General features: G+C 37.1%; 1 protein-coding gene across 2 annotated transcripts in view; it reads right to left on the bottom strand.

Annotated features, from left to right (window-relative positions):
• NOX1 (NADPH oxidase 1) overlaps positions 1-15,575 on the bottom strand; it is a 175,768-nt gene that overhangs the window by 3,399 nt on the left and 156,794 nt on the right. For both annotated transcript variants that reach the window (XM_023525254.1, XM_011383816.2), the window contains 10 exons: positions 13,710-13,805; positions 8,875-8,985; positions 8,548-8,632; positions 8,075-8,226; positions 7,790-7,971; positions 7,573-7,705; positions 1,825-1,917; positions 1,039-1,274; positions 657-819; positions 80-226 (listed from right to left, as the gene is read on the bottom strand). In XM_023525254.1, coding sequence (XP_023381022.1) covers positions 80-226; positions 657-819; positions 1,039-1,274; positions 1,825-1,917; positions 7,573-7,705; positions 7,790-7,971; positions 8,075-8,226; positions 8,548-8,632; positions 8,875-8,985; positions 13,710-13,805 — 1,398 coding nt within the window. The remainder of the gene's footprint in view (positions 1-79; positions 227-656; positions 820-1,038; positions 1,275-1,824; positions 1,918-7,572; positions 7,706-7,789; positions 7,972-8,074; positions 8,227-8,547; positions 8,633-8,874; positions 8,986-13,709; positions 13,806-15,575) is intronic.

Here is a 15,575-nt window from a genome sequence, read left to right as displayed (position 1 = left end):
TTACAATCAGCGTTCACTATCTTTTGTCTGATATTCAGCTTGCATCCAACATGGGAATTAGTGTGTTGTTTGAACTCACAATGTTGCTATCCCATCCAGTGAGGAAGAGACGGTAGTTTAGAAAACCCACTTTGCCTAATTCTTCCATCTCCTGTTCCAGGGAAGCCAATAGGTCATTGAACCAGGCAAAGGCACCTGTCTCCCGGCAGATCCAGTAGAAATAGATCTGGAATCAACAAGAGAGAACATAGACTTATTAAGTGCCCTTTACAATGTACACTGTGGTGACATGACTCAATAGATATACTCTATCTTTGTTGGTCAAGTGTAGGGTGACCTGAAAAATCACCTCTACAGAACAGCAGAACTTAGGCAGCATGAATGTCCAGAGTCCTGACAATTTCCCTTATGGGAAGAGACCTCCAGGGCCATCTTTGGTTCAAGGTGATTTTAAACACCAAATTGAAAATGAAGACCCTGTTGTTACGGTCAATCTGCAGAAGCAGATGCCGTGGCAGAGAAAAGTGATCTCATGCCACTTGCTCTCATAACTCCAGGGAGGCCTTACTTTTTATCAAATGTGAAGAGCTTAAGTCCATGAAAGCAATGGATCTGTCAGACCCAGACTAGATGAAAAGTGGTATGAGGGGATGTACCGTTTGTGTTCTGAGGTTCTTATCTGCATGCCGGAATTTGTACCAGATGGACTTCAAAATGGAAGCAAAGGGGGTGACCCCAATTCCTGCTCCGACCAGCACAGCCACTTCATACTGGAAAACATCCTCACTGACAGTGCCAAAGGGACCATCCACCTCAATTCTGGCAGAAGACAGAAGATAACGGGCAAGTGAAGTCTCACCTCCACCCCTAACCTTGCACATCCTCCCAGAGACATAGCGGTTCCCATGGCTGATTTTGGCCATTTATTTTAATCGCATTCTATTGTGCCAGACTTAAGTTTCAACAGGGAATTAATTGCTTTTTCTTTTTTGCTTGTCTGCATTCTGCTCTGGGTCTCTGCTGCTCTCCAGGACCTACCTGGGAATCGGTGAATGTTGTTGTTCAAAAGCCTTTACAAGATTTTCCGTCCAGTCCCCCACTGCTCGGATATGAACGGAGAAGAAGTCTTCCTCTGGAGCAGAGGTCAGAGTAAAGGGATGCCACTCCAGGTAAGAGATTGAGGGGCAATTAATAAAAATATACTGTCCCACTTCCATGCTGAAGCCACTCTTGTTCATCTGCAATTCCAAAACTTTGGATGGGTGCATGACAACCTATGAATGAGGCACAGAGACCAAAGGAGGCAATTTCAAATGGCGACAGGGACAGGTAGATAAAGTAAATGAGTACAGCTGGAGAGCTGGTGACAATGGTGAACCGTGAGCACATCCTCTCTAAAGGCGGCAGCAGTTACTTAGTCTAGACAATGGTTGCACTACAGGACCGAGACTCAGTGTTAACAGGTTACCTGATTCTTCAAGAGAAGCTAGAAATGCTATTTTTAAAGTGAAAGCCTCCATCCAGATTTTTAAATGTTAGCAACCAATTCGACTTTCTAAACAATCAGTGTGTGGGCCAAACAAAATATGTCTGTGGGTTAGATTTGGTGCAGGACACCAGTTTGCAGTCTCTGACATAGATCCATGCCGACGATTTTTGCCAAACTCCTTTTCCCACAGTTCTGTCCAGCACTGGAGGAAATGAAGTATGTTACCCCCAAGTTCTTTTTTTAATTCCCTTCAGGGTGACAACATGGCCCTTTATTTCTATAAATAAGAAGAACAGAACTCTTATCATGGCAAAATGAAATTGCATATGCTTTACCTTGGTAATCACAACCCGCTGCTGGGAGCGATAAAATCGAAGGATCCTTTCAAAGATATAAAGAATACCTGGTGCAAGGATCCACTTCCAAGACTGCACAGAAACAGAGCAAAGAATAAAGTTACACATTAATCTCTTGTTTAGGACTTATTTTTGTAGCAGTTCATTCCTTTATTCAATAAATATTTGTTGAGTTCTCTGATGTGTATCAATTATACACATATAGGCACTAATTTCACCAAATCTTGAGGATGGAAATGGAAAGGAATAAACTACAAGAGTTTTGTTTGCTAATCTGTTACTCACAAAGCAGATCACTTCCTGAAATTTTACAGGTCTCACCAGGAAGCAAAAGAAAAGCACAAAAATAAAGTACATGGTAAATATGTATATAATTTTAAGAATCTAAGACTGTTTTCCAGGACAACTTGTCCAATCTGAAAAAACAAAAGATTGTAGGTGTGAAATAGAAGCAGATGATTAGTAACAAAACAAACTAACACAAAAGGAAAAGTATGTAGCTGAAACTATTGGTGACAATATGTAAAACTTGGTACTTATCGATACATCACTTCTTTTCTCAGATGCTCCAAACATCTAACATAGTAATATGCTTTTTATCTTGTGTACATTTTTTAAAAAGCAGCCTTTCTATCCCTTTTTAAAGGTAGCAAGTTGCTTCCATATGCATAGGATCTTCTAAAAATGTATTTTCTAGCAATGCTAAATCATGTCATTTCTTGCACAATCGTTCAAGTGTGATATATCAGAACTGTGTGGAATGAGGTTTCTTATGCTGTTTCAGGTAAATAATTTCCTCGGGTATCTCTGGGGAGAATACCCAAGGGCAGAGATGGGGCTGGCCAACCTGAGAATGGGCATTATACAATTTGATGCTACTTCTTGTTTGGAAACATCTCCAGCTGAATTCAGATGACATGAAAAAATCTTATTTAAGAAATGGCTAATAACAATGTAGAAAAAAAAAATTTTGGCCTCAAAAGTAATCAGAGAAATGAATATTAAAGCTAAATAGCATTTGAGCCTCTCAAATTGAAAAACAACTTTAAACACCATTAACTGGGATGCAAGGAAATGGACATATTCACATGTGCAGCTGGTGAAAGTGCAAATTAGTAGCAACTTTCCAGGGAGCAATTTGGCAATACATCTCTACAGCTTCGAAAGCATTCTTTCTGTTACTCAGGAATTTCACTTCTAGGAAATGGAGCATAAAGAAATAATTAAGGTGTACACAAAGTTTGGAAGTATAGTCATGGCCACATTATTTTTATTAAGAAAACAATGACAAAATGGTATATCATATATTTTTTTGTCAATACCAAACACTTCCTAAAAATTTTAATTTAATTTTTTTTTGAATAAAGATATAATTGACATATAACATTAGTTTTAGGTGTACAACATATTGGTTCGATATTTGTACATATTGCAAAATGATCATCACCACAATAAGTCTAGTTAACATCTGTTACCTTACATAATTACAAAATTTTTTTTTCTTATGATGAGGACTTTTAAGATCTACTCTTTTAGCAACTTTCAAACATGCAATACAGTATTATTAACTAGTCACCATGCTGTGCATTACATGCCCAGGACTTATTTATTTATCACTGGAAGTCTGTACCTGTTGACCGTTTTCACCCATTTTACCTACTACCACCCATCCGCTGCATCTGGCAACCTTCAATCTCTTTTCTGTATCTATGAGCTCAGTTTTTTTTTTTTAAATTTAGATTCCACATATAAGCGAGATCATATGATATTTGTCTTTCTCTGACATATTTCACTTAGCATAATGCCCACGAGGTCATTAAAAATGATCATGCAGAAAAAAATATGAAAAATGGTATATCGTACAGCTTTCTAAAACATATGTTTCAGAAGAATATTCGACAACAGAGGAAAGCATCCAATGATATAGACGAAGAGGAAAAATAATTATTACCTGTAAGTGGTAGAACTCTGTGAAATTTTTATTTTCCTCTAAATGTTTTTCTGCATTTTCTAAACTTTCTACAATAAACATGAATTATTTTTATAATTTTAAATGGGGAGAATGTGGAGAGAGTGTTTTTTAATGCTTACGGAAGAAACAAACCAATAGACTCAAATAGATGGCAAAATCGGTGTTCTCTCCCTTGAGGTATTACATGACCAATCTAAGCAACACTTGAGTTTTAAGTATACCTCCAACTAGGTATACCTCCAAATATATCTTAAAGTAAACCTTTAAGAATACTTCCCAATATACCTTATCTCAGATAACATATGGGAAAAAGAGAGACATTGATGTACAAGGTAAGACAGGGAATTAACTGCCTTAGCTAGGGGCTGATCAAGCTTTATAGGTGTCTGTCTTTAAGGGCCTCTTGTTGAACAAAAGCTGTTTGGTTATAGTTTACAAGTTACTCTGACGTTCTAAATGAAATGTACTGTTAACATATTCCAGGCATGTCCTTTTAAAATTATTTTTTACATTGGTAATACATGTACATTGCACAAAATTCAAAAGTACAAATCTCCCTTCCATCCCTGTCCCCCATCTCCCCAAAGGTAATCAATGTTATTATTTCATGAATCCTTCTGGACAATATGTATTTAAGTGCTAATACTGCATTAAGTACAAATAGTAGAAGACAATACACACTGCCCTGCCCTTTTTTCATTTAAAATCTTAGAGACCAGTCCATATTAGTACCTACAGAGCTGCCTCTTTCTCTTTATTGGCTGCAGAGTGTTCCATTGTAGGAAAGTCTCATAATTTAACTAGTCCTCTATTGATGGACGCTTATTTCCAGTCTTTTGTTCTATCAAGCCGTTACAATGAATAAACTAATACATGTAAACTAATACATGTAACACATATGCAAGTTTGATAAATACTGCCAAATCACCCTTACAAGCAATTGTATAGCTTTACACTCTCACCAGCAATGCATGAGAACATTGCCAATACAGCCCATGAGCAGACTTTTGGATCTTTGCTAATCTGTTTGGTTAAAAAAAAGTATCTTAATGTAGTTTTATTTTGCATTTTTTTGCATTATAACATTAAGCATCATTTCATAAATTTAAGATTAACATATATCTTCATTTCTGTGATCATTCTGTTCATATCTTCTATATCTTTTTTATTGGATTGTTAGGCCTTTTCTTATTGATCTATAAGAGTCATTTACGTTTTACAAAATTAGTTAATGGTCCGTAGGTTGTAAATAATTTTCCTACTTAGTAATTTGTTGCCTGTCTTTATTTATGATGCGTTTTTTTCTTTTGCCACACAAAACTGTGTGTGTGTATATATAGTATACATAAAGGATAATAAATTTGAATATATAAAAATAATAAATTGGATATATATTTATTCAAATTTATTATCTTCCCTTTTCTGGCTTCTAGTTTTTTTTTTTATCTTATTAGCATGTTTTACTAATATTCCAGTATTAGAAGAAAACATTTCCCATGTGGTATTAGAGTGCTTATGGTATTAGTGTAGTATTATGATTTATTTCTTTTTTTAACATTTAAATTCTTAATCCATGCATCCTTTATCCATATTTTAGTGTAAAGTGTGGAATAAAGGTACAGCTTTTTTCTTAGATGGTTATTCTATTATCCTAAAAAATATATATTAAATACTCTGTCCTTTTCCCATTGTTATAAAATGCCAACTTTAGAGGATTTTTTAGATATTTTTACGTTTCTAAATTAGGACTAATAATAATACTGTATACTATACTTGAAATTTGCTATTCCTCTTTATTCTGCACCTGATTTAAAGACTTTAATCATCCTCAGAGCACTTTGAGGCACCACAAGTTAATTTTTTCCTTCTATTTATTCCTCAATTAAACGTATTTTATGAGCAAGCACGAGTAAGCCATAATATCTACATAATTACCCTGAGGCACACCTTGGGTTCCCTGGAATCCAGTTTCTTGATCATCCACTATTTAACAATAATATCTAAGCTTCAATGAAAGTCTCCCTAAGAATGCTTTTTAAAACAAAATTGACAACAATCAAGTGTCCGTGAGGATGTAGAGAAAAGGGAACCCTCATGCACTGTTGGTGGTATTGCAAATTGGTTCAGCCACTATGAAAAACAGTTTGTAGGTTCCTCAAAAAATTAAAAATAGAATTACATTATGACCCAGCAATTCCACTTCTGGGTATTTATCTGAAGAAATCCACAATACTAATTCCAAAAGATATTATGTACCCCTATGTTCATTGCAGTATTATTTACAATAGCCAAGATATGGAAGTAACCTAAGTGCCCACCAATAGATGACTGGATAAAGAAGTAGTACATATATACAATGGAATATCACTCAGCCATTAGAAAACGAAATCTTACCATTTGTGACAACACGGATGGACCTAGAGAGTATTATGCTAAGTGAAATAAGGCAGGCAGAGAAAGACAAATACCACATGATCTCACTTATATGTAGACTCTAAAGAACAAAATAAATGAACAAACAAAACAGAAACAGGCTCATAGATACTGATGGTTGGCAGATGGGAGGGGGTTTGTAGGCTGGGTCAAAAAAGTGAAGGGATTAAGAAGTACAAATTGTTAGGTATAAAATAGTCACAAGGATGTGAAGTATAGCACAGGGAATATGGCCAATAATATTGTAATAACTATGTATAGTGCCAGGTGGGCACTAGACTAATGAGGGAGATCACTTCATGAATTATATAAATGTCTAACCACTGTGCTGTCTACTTGAAACTAATATAAAAAAATATTGAATGTCAACTCTAACAAAAAAAAAAAAAAAGAAACAAACAAACAAAAAAACAACCAAGCTGAACTCGTAGAAACAGAGTAGAAAGGTGGTTAACCAGGGGCACGTGGAGCGGGGGTGGTCAGAATAGGGAGATGCTGGTAAAAGGGTACAAGCCCTCAGTTATAAGATGAATAAGTTTGAGGAATCTAATGTATAGTATGGTGCCTATAGTTAATAATACTGTGTAGCATACTTGAAATTTGCTAAGAAAGTAGATATTAGTCATTCTTACCATACACAGAAAAAAAAAGTAACTATGTGAAGTGATGGGTGTGTTAATTAATCTCATTGCAGTAATCATTTTACAAAGTATACATACATCATTCGTGACATTATATACTTTAAATATATACAATTTTGTCAGTTATACTTTAATAAACTAAAAAAAAATGCTTTTTTTTTTTCCTCAGAAACATTGAGTGGGTTTTCACAACAAAGTTTTGGACAGCATAATGGTCAAGAGCACAATATTTGAATTGTGAAAGGCCTAGGCTTGAATTCCAGCTCCATTAGTTACTGTGATAGCTTGACAGTTTACTTCATCTCTCTGAATCCTAGTCCTTTTGTCTCAAAATGGAGACAAAAGAAGTGCCTACATTGTAGGTTATTGCTATGTATAAATGAGATAATCCATGCTATGCAGCAAACCTGGTTCATGGTAAACACCATTAATAACGTGGGCTATCATTATTACCTTCGGGGAGGGTCTCACTGCATGCACTAACCATCAATCCTTCCTCTTCAGAGTCCTCTGCTAATGATAATTCCCTAACTTGTTGACATTGATATTGGAGTTCCTTGATGATAGGAAATTTGTAGATATATCGGCTGAGCTAATAATGATAATGATAATAAGTAATAATGACAAGAATAACAATAACAGCCCCTAACAAGAGTCTATCCTTGTTCATAGGGTTTTTACCTCAGCGGGGTGCCCTTCAAATTGGGGACGTTCGCACTGGGAGTCATGATCATCCCACTTCTTGAAAGACTCTGCACAGCTGTGAGGATGACTCTCCTTCATGCTCTCTTCCGTTTGACCCCGGACAATTCCACTTAACAAGATGAAGAATAGTTTGGGGCAAAGAATTATGCAAGGTCAGGGGCTAGAGTATGAGAAAGGAGCTTGGGAACCTTACCCAATGCCATGAATCCCTAAGCTGATGAAGTAAATGATAAAAACATGATGCGTATACCAGAAGACCTCAAAATAACTCCTCCGGATAAACTCCATAGCTGAAGTCACCATGAGAACCAGAGCTATTGTGATGATCACTCCAGTGAGACCAGGAATGCTGGTGAATGTCACATACATCACTGTCTGTGAAAGGAGAAATGTCAGCCTGACACAATATCCACAATAGATACCATGCCTTTTCTGTTCATGATCAGAACACAGATGCTTTCCCACTGAGTCAACTCACCATGTTTGGGGACTGAATAGGATTTAGCCAAGAATCCCTCTCTTTCTCTTGATGAGATAGGCTGGAGAGAAGAGAAGCAAGGGATTCATCTGTGGCCTGTCGGCTCCTGCTGTATCGTTCAAAGTTAAACAGGTGTGCAATTATGTGAATAGCTAAATGGAAGGATGGAAAGGAATGTGAGAGGTGTCTCAGGAACATCATGACAGGCATGCTCCACTAGAAAAGGAGAATCTTATACATAGTGTCTAGCAGAATGCCAAGTCCACAGAAGGTTCCAAATAAACCTTGATTGCAGAGAGATCCAAAATCTTTATCACATTTACGTGTTCTCAAAAGAATAGAAAGTAAGTTCCATAAAATAGGCCTAGAACAGTGCCTGGTAAATAATTCCAGATGTAAAATAAATATTTTTTGACTGTCTACATGAATAAATGAATGAAATTAGACTCTGAATGTCTGGGAGCCTCAGTTACCTGTGTGCAGGCAGATCATATATGCCACCAGCTTATGAAAGGTGATGTTGTGATCCAGTTGCTTTCTCAGGGGGCATCTGCAAAACTACAAATGTAAAGTGATCGAGGTCAGGTGTCTCAAGGCAGCTTTATGGAATTCACTAACCCATAACCAACATGTCTTGCACAGAGCATGCTAATACCCACCCACTCTTGCCCACACCCTTGGCTACCAAAGGAGACCTCTGGCTTTTATTCCTAGGGCCTTGGTGTTGGGCAGTCCAACTGAGGAGTCCAGGGTCTTTTGTCTTTAATGTGAAAGTTGAACTACGGGTGTTTGAAACTCACTGAGCAGGTGCCCCTCAGAAAGGACAGAAGATTTCGACACACGGGAAGCAGGATCAGCATGCTGTTAAAATTCAGGCAGCGAGCAGAGGCTCGGGCCCAGGCCAATGCCGACTAGAGCAGAAGAGAGAAGAGACAATCAGCTGCTTCGTCTCACCATCTAGCAGGGGAGCACAAGTCCACTCCACTTGTCTGAGACCTAGAAATTGGTAGGATGCAGCTTCTTCCTCTCTGTTTGCAAATGACCAAAAATTTGCTGAACTTAATAATGAATTGAGAAATTCCAGTGACAGTGGTTTGGAAATGTTTGACTATACATTTATCAATATGAAACAGAACAGGATTTAATGATTCCATGTTAATAAACACAGTCTATGGATGTAATAGTTTGCAACGAGGATTTTTGCTTAATGCACTCAGTTATGATTGTATTCTTTGTCATTTGTAAAACAATCTTGAGGATCATAGATATTTTTATTTTATTTTACTTTGAAGTATATATATTTAAAGGTATAATTATAAATGATAACTATTTTTCTCTTTTCTGTATTTTCTAATGTGATTATAAGCATGTAACAAGCACGTAACAAAAAACAATTCAAACACAACCATTTATATTTATTTATATTTAAGATGTCTTTAATAATTGAATAAAGCTTAGATAAAACTAGTGAACCTCTTAGAGCAAATATTTTAAACTTAGGTAGAGATTTGAGAATGGAGAACTTCTGTGAACAGAATTTCAAACTGACATCAAAATTAATCTAATCCAGCGGTAGAAGCTGCTAGAAAAGGAGACAAGGAATCAGTGCTTCAAAGAAGTATTTATCCCAGAAACAGGCTTGATTAGATATAGGCTGGACAGAATATGCTCAACTCCACAGTAGCTAAATCCAACTTCTCTTCTCAAATATATACAACTGGTCTCTGAGTCAGCTCCATGTACTTGAAACTGCAGGAGTATGACAATCTCACAGCAGTCAGGCAATTATTGCAGCACTTCAGCTGACAGGCTAGCCTTACATGTGTGCCTGTCGATGACTTGCTAAAAGGAAGAACATGGGTTCAAGTTATAATTTCTCAGCCTCTTTTCTAATAATCTTTTTGGTACAAAAACTATTTTCCCATAACCTAAACCTGGGACAACATGACATAGATTTAATAAGCCAGAACAAGATCTACCTCATGTCCATAATGGCTTACAATGTCAGGCAGTGTAGTGAACAAAAGCTGCCCTACTGTTTTCCATTTCTTGCTCTTCCACATGACCTGTGTTTCTCCCTTTGCTGAGTCACACTCTGACTGTTTTGGGTAGAGACAGCCTGTTCCATTTCTAAGTAAATTTTCTCTGCTCATCTCAAAGATCCTGTATTTCCACATTGGTTTCCACAGCTTGCTTATTTGAGTCACAGAGGTTTCTTAGGACTAAAATTGGCAAGTGAATTGAAAATACAGGACTACAATTTCACAGCTCCACATTCTGTGGAGGCCATTTGTATAGGATGAATTCTTTTTAGAGCTAATTTTTTTCCCAGTGCAGCACATTGAAATATCCCAATTTATGTTCATTTTTCAACATCAATACTGATATTCTAATTCAACTGCTGCTGTCATTAATGCTTCATTGACTATGGATTTAAACTCCATTCTCTGCTATTCATTTGCTCTGCTTCATAGTGAATTAACTGCATTTTTCTACAGGGAGCATGAATTTAAGAAATCTCCTATGAAATGATTAAATAACTTGTGGCACATCAGTGCCATTAGGACTGCTATGCTCTTAAAAGGATAAGAGCTATATGCAGCGATGTAGGGGTGGTGTATATATTTAACATTCAGCTTTCAGGGGGAGACAGGGGTCTTGATTTCCAGCATTTGCCAATTTACATGATGGAAGTACTTCCACCATGGCAGATTTCAAGATACCAACTTGACGTCATTGAATGCCAGGCTTGGTAAGAGATACACACAACTGGCTACTGCAAGCTGATATGAACTGGTTCCAGCATATCACTGGTTACATACCCACATGGAAAGACATCTGAGATGCACTAAGTATAGGAAGAAATTTCCAGCCAAAATCTACAATGTGATCCCTTTTTTGTAAACAAACAAACAAATAACAACAACAAAAAACTGCATCCCATTGAATGTGTTTATCAAAACTCCAAGAAGGGTATAACGAAAAGAGCAAATTTTACTGTATACAGGAAAAATGAATAAGAATAGTACCTACATTAAAAACAAAACAAAACCCACATGTCTGATGCATTTGTGAGCATATGTCAGTGTGTCTATATATACACACACGCACACAGGAAACTATTAACAGTAGTTATCTTTGGGGAGTAGGATGGGAGGGTGATTTTCACATTTTACTTATACACCTCTCAATCCTTTGATCTCATCGAAAGCAGTATTATTTATAGTTAATTTTTTAACAGAGAGGATCTTTAAAAATGAAATGCCCACAGGATATCAGTATGATTCATTTTTCCGCTGCTGACTTTATGGTCATAGAGTAATACAGCTCTTAATAACTAGTCATATTTATTGCATCATTCGCTTAATAAAAAGCTATTTTTATAACAAATTAACATTTTCTTTGGAGTTATGGTTTTCAAAGAAGGATCAAAAACCAACATTTAAAATGGAAAACAGCAGGGTGAAATGAGCCATGAGCAGAACATTCAAATTAATTGTGATCTCAACATGAATCCTTTGATTATGTAGAGAAAAGGATTTTTAAAAAGGACAAACTGTCTTTAAGTATGTTCATTGGGTGGTTCTTTGTGGAAAGTTAATGGAAAAAGGCACCATCAAGATGAAAGTGATTTAATCAAACCCCTTACCTGTTACTGAATAACTAGAGTTAGTAGTCACATTTGCTTCTCTAATCAGGTAGTGGCCAACTTGATGAGCCTGTGAGAGAACCATTTTCACCTCTGTGCTTCCTCCTGGAAACTTCTACACCAATGTGCCCAACCCACCCCCACCCTTCCTCTTCTATTCCTTTTTTTATTATTAAGTTTACTGGGGTAACACTGGTTAATGGCATTATATAAATTTCAGATGTACAACTTTATAATACGACATCTCTATTTTATGCGCACCACCCAAAGTCTAGTCTCCTTTCGTCACCATGTATTTGACCCCTTTGCCTTCTTTGTCCTGCCCCTACATCCCTTCCTCTCTGGTAACCATCATTCTGTCATCTGTATCTATGAGTTTTTTTGTTTGTTCATTTGTTTGTTCTTTTGTTGCTTTTTGTTTTATAACCCACATATGAGTGGAATCATACAGTTCTTGTCCTTTTCCATCTGACTTGTTTCACTTAACATGATACTCTTAAGATTCATCCATGTTGTCGTAAATGGCAATATTTCATCTTTTATGGCTGAGTAGTATTCTCTGTTATAATGTACCACATCTTCTGTTCTTAATCTGCCACTTTCCCAGCTTTCTTCATCCTATTACTTTGACCTGACCCCACCTTTCTGCAAACCTTGAGTTCTGCAGCCACACTCACCCCACATCCCTCCCTCTAAGTATCCCTCTTGTTTGATGGAAGGCCACCCACAGCAGTGGTTTTAAGTTGTTTATTTTTAACCAAACTATTAAAATCATAAGCAGGAGTCCATAAGACATATAAAGGCTGTTTTGGTTAAATTAGGGGCAAGGGCAGGAGCACTGCCCAGTTAGCCTTCCCCTTACACCCTGTGGGAGCACCTGAGTTTCTGTGGAAACCAGTTTGAAGACCACTGCTTAATAGTTTTCTTTATTGTATGTTTTCATTAATGGCTCTGGGGAGTGTGCCCTAGATAGGGCTCTCAGATTTAGTGAGCAAAAATACAGGACACCCAGCTAAATCTGAACATCAGATTTAAAAAAGGAATACAGGTGTCCCCCACTTTTCAAAAGTTCTCATTATACCACTTAACTTTTACAAAAGACCTACATTAGTACCTGTTTTCACTAACCGATAAGAATCCAAAGAAGATTTTGCTTTTACAAAGAAAAAAAAAATGGTGAAAGTGAAAATAGCGTTCAGTGTTTGTTTTGCAGCAGTTTTTACAGAGGTAGTGTGAGCGCAGAGCAGCGAGAGTGGCCCTGCCAAGTCCAGTCCTTGGAGACACATCCAGCATCTCAGCAATGAGTCGCCAGAGCTTCGAACTGTGTCTGGGAACATACGTGCTTTATCTCAATTGATTTTGTGCATCCATTAGCAAGATATGCCCTAAGGTATCAGAGATAATAAGGGCATTACACTTAGCATGAAACTGGACATAATTAAGTGTTTTTGGTATGATTTGGTAGGTTATTTTGGGGATCTAGGAATGCTCAAAAAGTTTTCCAATAAATTAATGGTAATTACTTCTCTGCTTTATGCCATTTAGGCTTGCAAAAGTTTTCATAGGAACACTCTATTTTCAGACAGCAGGGTAAGCCTGTAATTTTTTTAGTACAGAAAGTCCTAGAATAAAGTTGTTTCATTCAAGGTAATTTTGCTATAATGTTAATGAGATGCCATAGGAACTTTACTCTTGTTTATATCAATTAGCTTATGGTAAAATTGGTTTCATTATATCTTTTTGATTAAAGTTGCAGAATCTATTAATGACAACATTAACAGAGGACTTACTATAATACACTTATGACCAATGTCATATTTGGAAAATACTTATACCGAAAGAAATGATTTGTTAATTTTCTGGAATTCAAAGTTAACTGGGCATCCTGTAATTTTTCTGGTAACCCTAACCCTTGAGGAAATCATGGCTTTGGGTCAGAGATAAGCAAAATGCCGAGATTCCCCACATTACAACTGTGCTACTCACCCCCAGGATTTCTCTTGTGTAGTAGTATTTGTCGTCCCTCTCATATGACAGGAAGGCATGCACAAACAAGAAAACATTCAGCCCCAACCAAGTAGCCTAGAGGAATTAAAAATAAGCACAGAATTAAGTGAAATTTGGGTATGGGCAGGAGGAGATAAGGGATAGAAAATAGTGTCATTTGGCTATTTTATGTTCATCTGTTTTCATTTTAAATGAATACAATCCTGCTAGTATCTAGCTTTCAGAGTGACTTAGCACTTTAACACATGCATTAGATATTAATGAGCAGGGTCAGTAAACCAAGGTCGATGGGCGAAATCTGGCTCACTGCCTGTTCTGTATAGTCTATAAGCTAAGTATGGTTTTACTCTTTTGTTGTTGTTTTCACACTTTTAAATAGTTGAAAAAAATCAAAAGAAGAATGATATTTTATTACATGGAAATTACATGAAATTCAAATTTCAGTGTCTATATTAGAACTTAGCCACATCCACTTATCTTCACATTTATGACTGCTTTCATGATACAATGAATGAGTTGAGTAGTTGTGACGGAGACCATATGGCCTGCAAAGCCTGAAATGTGTACTGCTCAGCCCGTTACAGAAAACATTTGCCAACTCCTGGACGACAGCATTTAAACTATTACCTAAAAGACAGCAATCAGCGAATAATGGATTTCTAAAGAAACAAAGAACAAATTTAACAGCTGTAAGAATGCTTATCTGAAAAGGACTAAACCATTCCAGATGGGCCTGCCTCTTTAATTACATCCTGACACACATTTTCCTGTTTTTAGATTGGGAGTCTCTTTTCAAATAAACCTATCATTGCTTTACACTCATTTGAGCTCTTAAGGCTGTTTTTGTCTATTCCAAGCTCTGTCTCTGCATTGGCAAAGGGGAGATATTTGGAACTCCCTGCTCACTGCCCTGGAGACCAACCAATTGGGCTCTTGCTCAAGCTTTGGAGGTTCTAGTCTGTAATTGGGCAGCACTCTAGGGCACTGGGATACCTCTAATACATATCCCTGGCTCCAGGATGGATCAGAGCGATATGAGCCCACAGGTAAAGGGCCTTTAGCCGAGGACATTGCCCATTCAGACTCACTAAATCAGGACCACTCACATACCTCTAGCAGAATGGCATAGTGATTTAAAGTGTGATATTGGAATCAAACGCCCTGGGCTCAAATTCTAGCTCCACCACTTTCTAGCTCTGTAATCTTAGATATTTGATTTAACTTCTCTGAACCTCAATTTCTTTGCCTATAAAGTGAGAATAACAACAATAGCTACCTGACAGCACTGCTATGAAGCTTACATGAAATAATGCATGTGAAGTAATTAATGCAATGCACAGTAAGAGCTCAGTGGATGCTGGCCACAGAAGTTGCATCATTACCAGACTGGCTTTGCCAATTAATTTTTTCCGGCATCCTTAGAGACCCTTTCTATAGATGAGTGTCTTCCAGAGATTCTTTGACTCTAATGGAAAAAGAGATGAAAGCCATAGATACCCCAAGATTCAAAAGATAGAGGAGAGAAACTTATTTAGAAGGAGCAGAACTATTTCAGGATCCAAGAGAGACAAAGGCAAGGAACTCTGTCAGCCCAAAATCAAATGTAGGCAAAGCAAATGATGAAATACAGTGACTTCTTGCAGTAAGTTCTATTTTCCACCTCGCCTATCATTTTCTCCACTATGAATGGAAAAGCAAGTGGAGTAGAAGACCTGCAGGAAAGTGGAGTAAAAATATTTTTTGAGTAAGTTTTTTTTTCATTTAAAAAATGGTGCACAGAAGTATATTGTCAGAGATAGCAAGAAGTCTGAGCCTGCCAGCAGGATTGGTGAGGGATGGAAATTC

This window comes from Pteropus vampyrus, unplaced genomic scaffold (genome assembly GCF_000151845.1).
Source record: "Pteropus vampyrus isolate Shadow unplaced genomic scaffold, Pvam_2.0 Scaffold543, whole genome shotgun sequence".
Lineage (NCBI taxonomy): Eukaryota > Metazoa > Chordata > Mammalia > Chiroptera > Pteropodidae > Pteropus > Pteropus vampyrus.
The sequence above is the reverse complement of the archived record's forward strand: the minus strand, read 5'-3'. Positions and strand labels throughout refer to the sequence as shown.